Genomic DNA, 11,797 nt, shown 5'->3' on the forward strand with positions numbered 1-11,797 from the left:
AAAGTTCATAAAGAGATCGTAAAAAGAATCCATATGAATTAGGCGGTTTAGTCCAAATATCTTAAGAGACTCGATCGCTTTATATGATGAACAGACTGAATTGAACTAAACCACTCAATTCATATGGATTAGTTTTATGATCTCTTTATGAACTTTTTGAAGCATCAACGTAGTAGTTACGTAGCTGTCAATGGAGGGACAGAAAGCTCTCTGATTTCTTCAAAAAGATCTTAATTTGTGTTCGGAAGACGAACGAAAGTCTTACGGGTTTGGACCGGCATGAGGATGAGTAAATGATGACAGAATTTTCATTTTTGTGGGAACTATACCTTTAATTCCAGGCTCAAACAGGGTCACTGTAAGCCTCTCGTATCTTATAGCTTTAGTTGTACTATGGTGTTATAATGGTTTTGCCACAGTACTTTTTTTGTAAAAGACATGAATTGCTGTCTCTCAACAATGCGTTATCACTCTTTCTCAGGTGCACAGTAAGGACAAGAAGTACGTGTGTAAAGTATGCAGTCGCGTCTTCATGTCGGCCGCCAGCGTGGGCATCAAACATGGCTCTCGACGCCACGGCGTCTGCGCAGACTGCTCGGGTCGAGGCATGGCTGCCCTGCTGGACCAGAACGGCGAGGACGGCTCCCCAGAAGAGGAACTCTTGTATCCCGGGGACCACCGTTTCCCTGATGACACCGCCGACGGAGACGGGGAAGAGGAGATGATGGTGGAGGCCGAGCTGATGGGAGAAGGTGAAGGCGAGGAGGAGAACGGGAAATGGCGAGCCGGCTCAGGGATGTCGCAGCGAGACGACAGAGCAATAGACGATGGCAAAGAGGAAAGTGACTCGGCTCTGGAAGGAGATGCCAGAGCGGGAAGCGAGAAAGACTTCAGTTGGATCTCCTAGTCCAATGCCTGAATCCTTATTCCAAGGTCGACCACCTGTTCCTGTAAGGAGATACGCTTAAGGTGAGGCACTCGGATCTCAGGATCTGGTTGGAGCCGGATACAGAGAGATCCTTGAGATGCCCACATGGCTGCCAAAGGAGAGACAATGGAGAGTCTTCTCGCCCCGACTCCATATGCTTCTGACCCAGGCTTCAGTTTGTCTCCTTTCTTCCTTGAGGACCAAACGGGTTTCTGTGTATGTGTTTGCTATTTCTTCAGACAAAAGAGATTGTGTTGTCTTGGGAGATTGTCCAAAATCAGTACCATGCTTCGATGGGTCAGACAGAAAAAGTGTACGAAAGATGTGCTCTTGCCATATAGTCAGCTGCCACCAGGGGGCGCTGGCGAATCTATTGCGCAGCAGTTCACGTCAGAAGACTTGCACCAGTTTTTTGGCACATTGTTGTTTTCTGCGAAGAGAAACTGCAACAGACTTGCACTTTAAACGTTGACTAGATTCCTATTGATTCCCTGTTTCTGTGGTTTACATTTTTATTCCAATTTACATAGATGAATATGGTGACCGCACCTACCTTTAAGGATACGCAGTATGTCCTTATGACTGTTATATATGAACATTTGTGCTAGGTTTGCTAATTATTATGTATGCCTTGTAATGTTTTATTTGGTTGCAATTTTCATTCCTAAACATTTATATCAAGGGGGAAATCATGTATATAGATACATATAAGTGAGATGTTGATTTTGTGTTTTCGACAAAGAACGGTTGTGGGGAAGGTGGGTGAACACTATGCAGAAACGAATCTTTCTAGTTCTCAACAATCTTTATTCTCTCTATTATGGGAGAGAAAACGAGTCTTCAGCAATGGCAAAGGAGAGAGACTGGAGGAGAGAGAGTATACGAGTAGATTTAATATAATATTTCCTCATTATTTGCATTCCATAGTGGACACAGTCAGGGATGGGTTTGGTTTTATACAGAAGGTTTCCAGTGTGGCGTGTTTATAAGACAAAAACAAAAAACAAAACCTGTATGCAAATGTGTGTATTTTGTAGGTTTGGTGTGTGTGTGTGGGGGGGGGGTGTTTCACATCATTCAAAAGCCTTTACTGAAGCGCTTTCAGACTCTCTCCTCTCGTCCCTCTTTTTACGTATTTCGCGTTTCCTCGCAGCCTTGCCATTGTACTGTACTGAGTCTGCCTCTGAAATCTTAAAGCCGTGTGATGTGACGGAGATATCATGCCTTCCCACTAAATATTTATTGCTCTAACTTCTGGAATATTCAGAAATATGCATCGATTTCTTAATCAGTGAACCACAGCTTTCTTTTGTTGTCAGTCCATTCGAAATGACGAAACACAAAGACGCTTTGTAATGAGACCCTGGGGATTGATGTGTGCTGTAGTGAAATTGCTGTTCACTTATTGGGATTAAATGGTTATTTATTTAGTTTGTGTGAGAGAGAGAGATTGTCTAGTCTTTTTACACATCCTTACCATTCTGTTTGACACTTTGTTTGTTTGTGTGTGTGTGTGTGTGTGTGTGTAGGACCGGGTTCATGAATGTCTTTTTATTCATTGTTTTAACAATCTGTGCCAGAATCTTTGACAATGGGAATAAAACGCTTTATTATGCTTTACTTGTTATGATTAACAAATTTTAATTATTATGGTTACTGTTGATATTGTTGTAATTCTTATTGTTATTATCATTATAATTATTGTTATTATTATTATTATTAAGTGCTGGAGGCTAAGCTTTATTATCTGTTTCATTTTTACATTTCCTTTCTTGAAAAACAGTGTAAAACTTTCCAATCTTGCCTTTCTATGGACAGCAAGCCATGTGGCTTTCAGAAGTTATTATATTGTGCCAGTTCCATGCATTTCTGAGTGATATTTGAGAACATTTTTTCACATTTTATTTTTGAAGGATGATCCTTCTGAGAGCTTAACTTAAGTGTTGGACAGAAAGGTATATACAGCAGCACACGCTTCTATATTACTAACGTACACTAAGTAATGAATATTATACCAAAAAATAATAATCCGGTATACTTTGTATACATTTAGTGCTTTTGTTTCGATTTGGTGTACAGGTGCAAAGCTTTGATCAAACAGTGATTTGCTTGGTTGATTCCATTATTTTCCCCTCTACTTTGAGAAAGCACAGATTATGGTGTTGTGTTATGAAGGGCCATCACTTGAAAGTACATTTTTAAAGAAGAATCGCAGCTTTAATTCTGTTGCCCTTGGAAACATGCTCAAGTTTTAATGAATGTGCTCTACTGTATGCCATCGCCCTGTATCTGAATTTAGAAGGCTGGCCACTGTCATGTGGAATTATGGGAAATGTATGCTTGGCAAAGAGTATTTGTGCAAGCTTTAGACCTCAAATGTCACTGGTCTAAGTGCCAGGCACAGTTGCTATCCAAATCCCTCCAAACGATTGGACATTTAGCTTTTTTCCTGTTTGTTTAATTTATTGTGTTCTTTACCTTTAATTGAAATAAAATCTGTTGGAATTTAAAAAGAAAATGGATCACATTATTTGAATCCATCACCAATTCAGCTTTTATAATTCTCAGTGATTCACAATCAAGGAACTTCTACAGGTTGAATACTAAAACAAAAAGATGTGCTTGGCCTATACAAGTGTGTTATTTTTTTTCCAAGTGTTTGTGAATGCATGCAAAACTAGGTTTTGCCCTTGCTTACCATTTTATAAAGACAGATTACATTCTGCCAATACTGGTGCACAATATGGTGTTTCTGGCTTTGTGTTCATGTCTTTCTGTTAAACCAAATCTTCTTGCTTCAACCTAACAATAAGCCTCTTTTCAACACTGCAGAATTATTATAACTACAACACACATCGATGTATAATTAGTGTAGGTGGGAGAAAATTCTACATGGGAATTATGGTAATTGCTCAAAACATGTTGAGCGTTTTTAATGTAAGAAAAAAATGAAACTGATACAAGGGTCAAATGCAGATACTATATTTTCATACACATAAACATCATTATTTAAGAATATGTTGCATGTTATTGAAGAGACAGGAAAAATGATGCCATTGAAAGATTGTTTCTAGGATTATTACTATTCATTGATTCAAGTTTGTAAAAGTAAGGAAGAACATGGATATCATGTCAGTTTATATAATCTTTGTGGGCATAAATAAATAATTTAAGCTGTTTCCGTTAGTATATTTATAGCTAACCTTCAAAAAATGTTTGATGATTATTCAACGCAAATAAAAGACTATTAGTCTTTGTTGGTCTTGATCTGTGACACAAATGATACAGATTTAGAATATACTGAATGCCATCTATAAAGGGATCACCAAGAACACTTTAATGGGATGCCCTGTTTTCCTGGTGTAATATTATAAAATGAGTGGATATTGTGATTATGCAATATTTGTATTTTAAGGTGACTGTCAACACACACTTATTTTTAATTTTTGATTTTTGAAACTGTCAATATGCAATTTTAGCATTCCAAACATTTCCGACAAACTACACTTGCTCGAGTATTTTTCCTCCAACGCTAGACAACAACACTAATGTTTGTGGAGTCTTTCCATCCTACATCAGCCTGCTTTTCCTGACCGCCTGTTCAACATCAGACAGATTTTATTTCTGTCCTCATAGAACTGTGGAGGATTAGGGGTCAAATCACGATATATTTCTAGTGCTGATGGTACGCAGCTTTTTAACACATGGAACAGGCCTGTTTTACTGGCCTTTCAAACAGCCGGGTTTACAATGTCTATTTTTCTTTGGTCATCCTGTAATTCCAGTTAAATAAAATGTTTGTAGCTGAAGTTAGCGTCTGAGCCACCGGGGCCGCTTGACTGGCATGTCCACCTGCTGCTGTTTTTCTCCACCCTACTCTCTCTCTCTCTAGTCTGTCATGTTGAAATTCAGGGGACGGACCAGCTGACTCAAGTTGCTGAAAAAAGTCTATGTCTGTATCTCCCCACTTGTTCCATAAATACCATCCCCTCTGTTGAATGGAGGTTATTTTAGATCGTACATGCGGCATAAGGCCTTGAGTCCTGCCACGACGCTCGCTGTGCTTCGAAACCAGTGGCTTTAGTTGAGTTCTTGAAAACACTAAGGAGGACATGTCTGAGCACACGGATCAGGAGTCATACACAGAGGAGATCGATGAGGACGAGATTCTGGCAGGCCTCTCGGCAGAGGAGCTCAAACAGCTCCAGAGTGAGATGGACGACATTGCTCCTGACGAGAGAGTGCCGCTGGGAATGAGGCAGAGAGACGCTTCTCATGAGACGACAGTCCGAGGTATTTTGTTGTTAATATATTCAGCCGTTTGTTGCCATTAATCTTGAGAAAAAAATAGGTGATCTTTGTAAAAAGCTCTGAGGTGCTGAAAGAAAATGAGTTTAACACTCAGCCTACTCCATCTCTAACTAACTCCCAGTAGACCAGTGCTAAATCTGGTGGTAGTATAGTTTTAAGTAATGGAGCTTTAAAATATATTTAAGAAATATCAAGCTCGCATTCGTGTTGTTGTACTGAACATATTAGCTGTCCTGACATTCAGTACAAGATGTGTAATATCACTTAAAGGGATAGTTATTGCAATTTTCAGACCAAATGTGTCCAAGTTTGTATATTTTTATTACCTTGATTGTCTGACTAATATCAGGCAGGGAGAGTGATTGAGAAACCTGTTTTGGTGATGTCAGTGGCACAGAAATTACTCCGCTATTTAACAGCATACATAAGGTATTTGTGCCCGATATCCGGCTTTCATTGGTTTAACACAACATAGAATTTACTTGTTTTCTTAAAAATAAATGTGACTATGTTTAACTTTTTTTAACGATTATTTTACAGTGTAAATTTTTTTCTATTTCAGATTGCAGCGAGCCCCAGTCAGAAGAAGAGATCGATGAGGATGAGATTCTGGCAGGCCTCTCGACAGAGGAGCTCAAACAGCTCCAGAGTGAGATGGAAGAGATCGCTCCTGACGAGAGAGTGCCGGTGGGAATGAGGCAGAGAGACCAAACTGACAAACCACCCACTGGATCATTTGATCACAGATCACTGGTGGAATATATGTACTGGGAGAAAGAGTCCAAACGCATGCTGGAGGAGGAGAGAGTTCCCACAACTCTATTACCCAGTCAGGTAAGACAAGTTATTGTTTGCGTTGTTTACATTCAGAGCATTTCACGTCATATAAACTGTTTTGCTGAAGTGCTTCGAACTCTGATTATTAATCATCAAATTTGACTATTTATAACTGCTGCAACCAGGAGGCCAAAAATACCACAACAACAAATGCTTTGAAACAGCAACTGTGCTGTAAACAGGACATTCTATTTTTAGGCTTTGAGTAAGTTGCTGGAGATTAAATGTTTCATAATTTGTAGTCTTTAAAAGTTGTTCAACTCTTCAGATTTGACCCTTCTGTCCATTTGTCATCATCAGAAGAAAACCGATGAGGAGCTTGAAGCAAAAGAAGAAGATAAAGTTGAAGAGGTGGAATATGTCTATGAGGAGATCGTTGAGGAGGTTGAGGGAGGAGAGGGAGATGTTGTATTTGTTGATGAAGTGACTGAAGAAGTGATAATGGAGGTTGAAGAAGAGGACAAAGCAAGCAAGCAGCCTGTCGAGATAGAACTTGATGCCATAGTGACCTCAGAAGATGGTTTACAGCCGCCTCCAGAGGTTGCAGATACAAAAGTTGAAGCAAAGACAGAACAATCAGAACTTAATGAGACAGAATCTAAAGCGAATGAGGAGACGAAAGCTGATTCCACCAAGTCTGAACCTGCTCCCTCTTCATATGAGAACTGGGTTCCCGAGAAAGAGGAAAGGGTCATATCCAAGCTGAAGATCCCGAAACTTGCCCTAGGTGGAAGTACTTTTGTTAAAAAGACCGCAAGACCTTCTGGGAATGAAACGAATTTGGAGACCACTTTGGATAAGATCCACAACAACAACCCCTCTGTCACAGATGTCAATCTCAACAACATTGAAAACATTCCCAAAGTAATGCTCCTTGATTACGTCAATGCTCTCAAGAAGAACAGACACGTTAAGACCTTCAGCATCGCGAACACCGGCGCAGACGAAAACGTGGCATTCGCTCTGGCTAACATGCTCAGAGAGAACAGAAGCATCACCACACTAAATATCGAATCCAATTTCATCACAGGAAAAGGGATTGTGGCAATAATACGTTGCCTTCAGTTCAATGAGACACTTACTGAGCTCCGCTTCCACAACCAAAGGCACATGCTAGGACACCATGCAGAAATGGAAGTGTCTCGTCTCCTCAAGGCTAACAACACTCTTCTGAAGATGGGCTACCACTTTGAACTCCCTGGGCCTCGGATGGTGGTCACCAATCTCCTAACCAGAAACTTGGACCGTCAGCGGCAGCAGAGAATGGAGGACCAGAAGCTCCAGCAGATGAAAGAGCATAGGAAGGTCATGGAGATGTATGAGAACTCTCTCAACTTGCCCCCTGGCATGTTGGAAATGCTAGGAGGCTACATACCATTGTCCCTACTGCAGGGCTCTCAAGATGGGGCTGAGGAGAGTCCTGAAGGTTCTCCTGAACCTTCACCACAACCAAGTCCTCCTCAGCAGCTCCGCAAGACTCAATATCTTGACCCACAACAACGTCCTCGAAGTTCAGACACAGGAAACCCCTTAAAGGAAGTACAACTGAAAAAGACTCCAAAACGAAGGGATCCACTTCTGGAACTGAACCAAAGGGATGAGTGGAAAGAGGGAAGAGCTAATGTTCAGCTGAGGAGTGTTCCTAAACAAAGAAGCACGGCAAGAGAAGGACCTGCAGATGAGAGAGCCAACCTGAAAGATATGATAAAGACTCTAAAGCCGGTTCCTCGGAGGCGACAGCCACCTAAAGTGGACCCAACACCTCGGGATCAGTTGCTCAGCGAGATTCGGCAGAGCAACGTGGCTTATCTCAAAGCGGTATGTAGTGTTGAAGTCTCTCAAGTTAACAATTAATTGGTTGCTGTGTGCACAAGCTTGAGTGGGGGCCATTGTCAGGGAGGGACAACTGGGAACTGTTGTTCTTTTAACAATGGGGGCACACTAAGGTCTTCTATGGCAGTGGTTCTCAACTGGTCTTGCTTCAGGACTCTGATCAAGGGGAAAGTCAACACAGTACAAAAATGTCCATAAAAATCAAACAATATATTATGTACAGTATTAACGTTTCTTTGTTTATGTATTAATGTTATTATGAACTACACAAGCCTACATACATACAAAATTAATAACAAGGCATCGTCTGAATTAGGGATGCCAATTTACATAAATTCCCATAATCTAATGTTGTTTAAATTAACAATCGGTTAATCGATAACCAATCTCTTAAATCCAAAGCGGGCAGAGGGGGCGCTACTAAGTTATCACATTACTTGACAACCACTTGCTTAACCAACACAAAATAGCTGCCGTTTTAAAGCATAGAAGCTTGGTTTTACAGTGAATATAGGTGCTTATTAGATGTGCTCTATTTTCATAGAGTGAAAAAATAACTGCTTTACATGAAAATGTGATCTGTAAAATCATTGTATATAGGCTAACTTGTGTCATGTATCGTTGAAAGGTCTCAACAAGCAATACAACAAACGTATTTGTTTCAGTTAGACCAAACTATACCAAGAATTGTATGAAATAGAGCCGCTGACGCATGTGTAAACAGTATCCATATGATGCCATGTATATATTTTGCGCCAGGTTTTTGTTTGTACCTTCACGAAACATTAGTAAACCATAGTAGATTGTATATCTTTATTTGAAACAGATGGTCTCGAGCGAGCCCAAACACAACATAAGACAATGCATAGATCCCGGAGTGGCATGACAGGCTGCTTGGCTAAAGCTATAGAACTTACAGGATCGGATCATGTTGCAATTATAATGCAGTGTTTTCCAACGTCATTTGAACGTTCAACCAATGGAAACTGGATTTCGGGGGTGGTGGGATAGGATAGGGATAGTGGATAGGGAAGATGTGTAGAGACCAATCTGACACTGTTTTACAGCTAGAGTGTGCTTGGATTGGTTTGATCGCTCAGACTGGCAGGTTTTTATTTATCGTGGGCCATAGAATAGGAGCGCACAGCTGAAATAGAGCTGGAAAACCATTACTCATCCACCAGAATCTTATTACTTGTTTATTCGATGTACTTTTATTTTGGCGTTTACACAACTAAGTAATTATTTTGTTCAGTAAAATCACTTTCAAGGGTTTTTTGACTCTTGCTTAATTATGTTTCTAAATAAACAGCTAGCTTACCTAATCCGTTGCATGGCTTGAAGACATTAGATTTACTTACAGCTTGCACCAGCGCAAACCCTCTATTGGCGGCAAAAAACTACTCTCAGGATTTATTAAAGACACGCAGTGAAAAATTTGCGCTGAAAAAGCATGGACAGGGTTATTTTTGCGGCTGACCTTATTGCATATGCATTTGTAGGAGTTTCCCTTTCAGACGCAAAATTAATGGGAAGAGAGTTTTTAAATAAACAAAACAAGGAGATTTACTAAGGTTTGCACTCATCAATTTACTGGTATTTGTGCCATTATTTAACGCCCCCCAAAATAGCATGTCTTAAACCAGACGCTAATTTGCGCTGCTCTTGGTAGATTGCGTTGGTCATTATTGAAATGATCCGGCTGAATCTTGTGTTCTTTAATTTGTGTGTCGTCAGTAGATCATGCGTAGAACTTTCCACTCCCATCGGCGCTTTTGTGGGATTGCGCTCTCACGCTAATTTGCCCTGTTTAGTAAATCAGGCCCTAAGTGTGTTCGACTTGACACCGCGCAGACGGATCGGTGTGTGACATCAAAGTACAGCAAGAGCGATTAAAGTAATACGTAACTACGGCGTGCTTGCTTCATTCTTCCCTGTGTGTCTGCTGTACGTGTTTTGCCCATGAGCCGCACACACCTCAAAATTACACAATCTAATGATGACCTTCGACTATCGATAAGTTATCGATTAAATAATTATCGACAATTAATCGATCTTCGATTAACCGTTAGTGTCCCTAATCTGAATCTAGAAAAATGTATAATTTTGTAAATGATATTGTTTCAATAATTTGTAGGTATTTTAAGGTAATTTCAAGGTATTTTCTTTCCCCTTGTGTAGTTTTTGCATTTGACTGGCTTCTATGAAGACTATGAAGTCTATGCTTCTATGAAACACTCTCTAGATTCTATGAAACATGAATTCTTCTTTTTAAAAGCTGACTTGCCATTCATTTTTCCATGCTAACTTTGCATTTAGCATAGTTTTTACACAGCAGTATCAGAACTGCAAAACACACATATATAAACTATCAATTGAGAAGCACTGCTTTATGGTTCGGCATAGATTACTCATTGTGCGTCCGTCCCTGACCCCCAAGAATTTGAATGGTCGTGCTAGTGTGAGCAAAATAAAATTAAAAAAACATTTTAGATTTGTTTTGTTTTTTAAAGTAGAGACTTGCTGCCACCTACGGGCGGTTTTTGTTTCCCATTTTAAAAGTAGGCCTATTATTTATTTATTTTTTCAACTTTTTATATTTCTATAATCAGTTTTATATTCAAAACATTAAGCTCATAACATCATTGATGCGATTTTAATTGCAGCGTAAATGCATTAATGCCACATCTTAATATCACTTCATGCAGCTTCTGTGCTATACTGTGCAGAGCTAAGATGGATTTTGTTTACACTGATTTCATTTGATTAGTAACAATAGCCAGTATGTATGAAAATGTGGTTCATTTTGTAGATTTGAACAATGAATTAACACAATACTGAATTGTATCGTGATACTACTTGGAACCGTGATACTTCATCAGCTGGTATAGTATCATAAGACATTTTTATGATATTGTGACAACCCCATTGAGGAGAGTTGTTTCCTTTTACGCAGACATATCTTTGTTATTTTATTTACTTTGATATTGTGATGTCAACTGAAAAGCTGTCAGTGATCTTGAAATGTACTGATGGTCCAAGAAAGTAGTACCAGTGTTGTGTTAATATAATTTCAAAAGAGCTTATGTTTGTTTCACACCCACAGGTACCTCTTCCAAAAATCCTGGAGTCAAGCGAAACCAGTCTGTTCTGAGCCACACTCATGACTTCAGAGAGAGAGAGACCACACAGAGGGACAGGGCAGGCCAACATCACACAGATCATGGAAATGGGGAAGTTCATGTGGCCAAATGATTCCATGGTGCTCCTCAAGTAATGGAGAGAGTAGTGTTACGTAATAAGAGACAGCAGTTGCATAATAATAAGCCAAAACACGGTGGGCACTTTGATGATGTCCTGAACTGTAAAATTCAACATGCGCATCTATTTATATTAACCCCATCTCTAAATGTCTGAATGTTTTTTGGCTACACATAATGCACATGGTAAAAGTATTCTTTTGCTTGTCTGAAATTGTGTTCATGTATTTATAGTGTTAATAAACTTAACAGTGTAAATGTCACTCTGGACTTTTTCTTGTTTTTCTAGTGACTGTTATTAAGATAATTATGTAAATGCAGTAACATTTGTTTTGTTTTCGGTAAGTGCTTTTTTTCTCAGTTACATTCCTCTTCCTACACAAGGGGCAGCCAATTACTGTTTGATCTCAAACTAATTTATGAAAAAAATATTGCATTAAGCAAAAATACATTTGATCTTTAACCAAAGCTACAGTCAAGAAGCTAAATTCGACTTGTACATCAGTAATGATTATTTAATGCAATTTAAACAACATAGCAAAGTACATAAACAACTTATTATGGTAGGCCCCGTTATTATAGGCCAGGCTTAATATGCACACTTAGTGTTAAACAATATATCCATATC

The 11,797-nt window shown here is 39.5% G+C and overlaps 2 protein-coding genes across 4 annotated transcripts in view; both read left to right on the plus strand.

The window, feature by feature from the left end:
* Nucleotides 1-2,548, plus strand: part of zbtb46 (zinc finger and BTB domain containing 46) — a 75,891-nt gene extending 73,343 nt beyond the window's left edge. For both annotated transcript variants that reach the window (XM_084098913.1, XM_084098912.1), the window contains one exon: nucleotides 482-2,548. In XM_084098913.1, coding sequence (XP_083955039.1) covers nucleotides 482-907 — 426 coding nt within the window. In that variant the 3' untranslated portion in view covers nucleotides 908-2,548. The remainder of the gene's footprint in view (nucleotides 1-481) is intronic.
* A 1,668-nt stretch (nucleotides 2,549-4,216) lies between these two features.
* lmod3 (leiomodin 3 (fetal)) lies at nucleotides 4,217-11,431 on the plus strand. Of its 2 annotated transcripts, none has more exons than XM_084098915.1 (4): nucleotides 4,217-5,221; nucleotides 5,802-6,073; nucleotides 6,380-7,894; nucleotides 11,016-11,431. In XM_084098915.1, the coding sequence occupies exons 1-4, from the start codon at nucleotides 5,041-5,043 to the stop codon at nucleotides 11,061-11,063; spliced, it is 2,016 nt and encodes a 671-aa protein (XP_083955041.1). In that variant the 5' UTR covers nucleotides 4,217-5,040; the 3' UTR covers nucleotides 11,064-11,431. The 2 variants fall into 2 exon arrangements, with proteins under 2 accessions (XP_083955041.1, XP_083955040.1); XM_084098914.1 differs by having other exon boundaries at nucleotides 4,220-5,221; nucleotides 6,377-7,894.
* Nucleotides 11,432-11,797: the final 366 nt, after the last annotated feature.

The sequence above is a fragment of the Abramis brama genome, assembly GCF_963993115.1.
Source record: "Abramis brama genome assembly, chromosome: 22".
NCBI lineage: Eukaryota > Metazoa > Chordata > Actinopteri > Cypriniformes > Leuciscidae > Abramis > Abramis brama.

Excerpts from the sequence above, each read along its gene's own strand:
- lmod3 (XM_084098914.1), top strand. The coding sequence starts at position 5,041 with ATGTCTGAGCACACGGATCAGGAGTCATACACAGAGGAGATCGATGAG. Across the intron at positions 5,222-5,801 it reads TCATGAGACGACAGTCCGAG|ATTGCAGCGAGCCCCAGTCA; the intron begins GTATTTTGTTGT and ends TTTCTATTTCAG. Across the intron at positions 7,895-11,015 it reads ACGTGGCTTATCTCAAAGCG|GTACCTCTTCCAAAAATCCT; the intron begins GTATGTAGTGTT and ends TCACACCCACAG.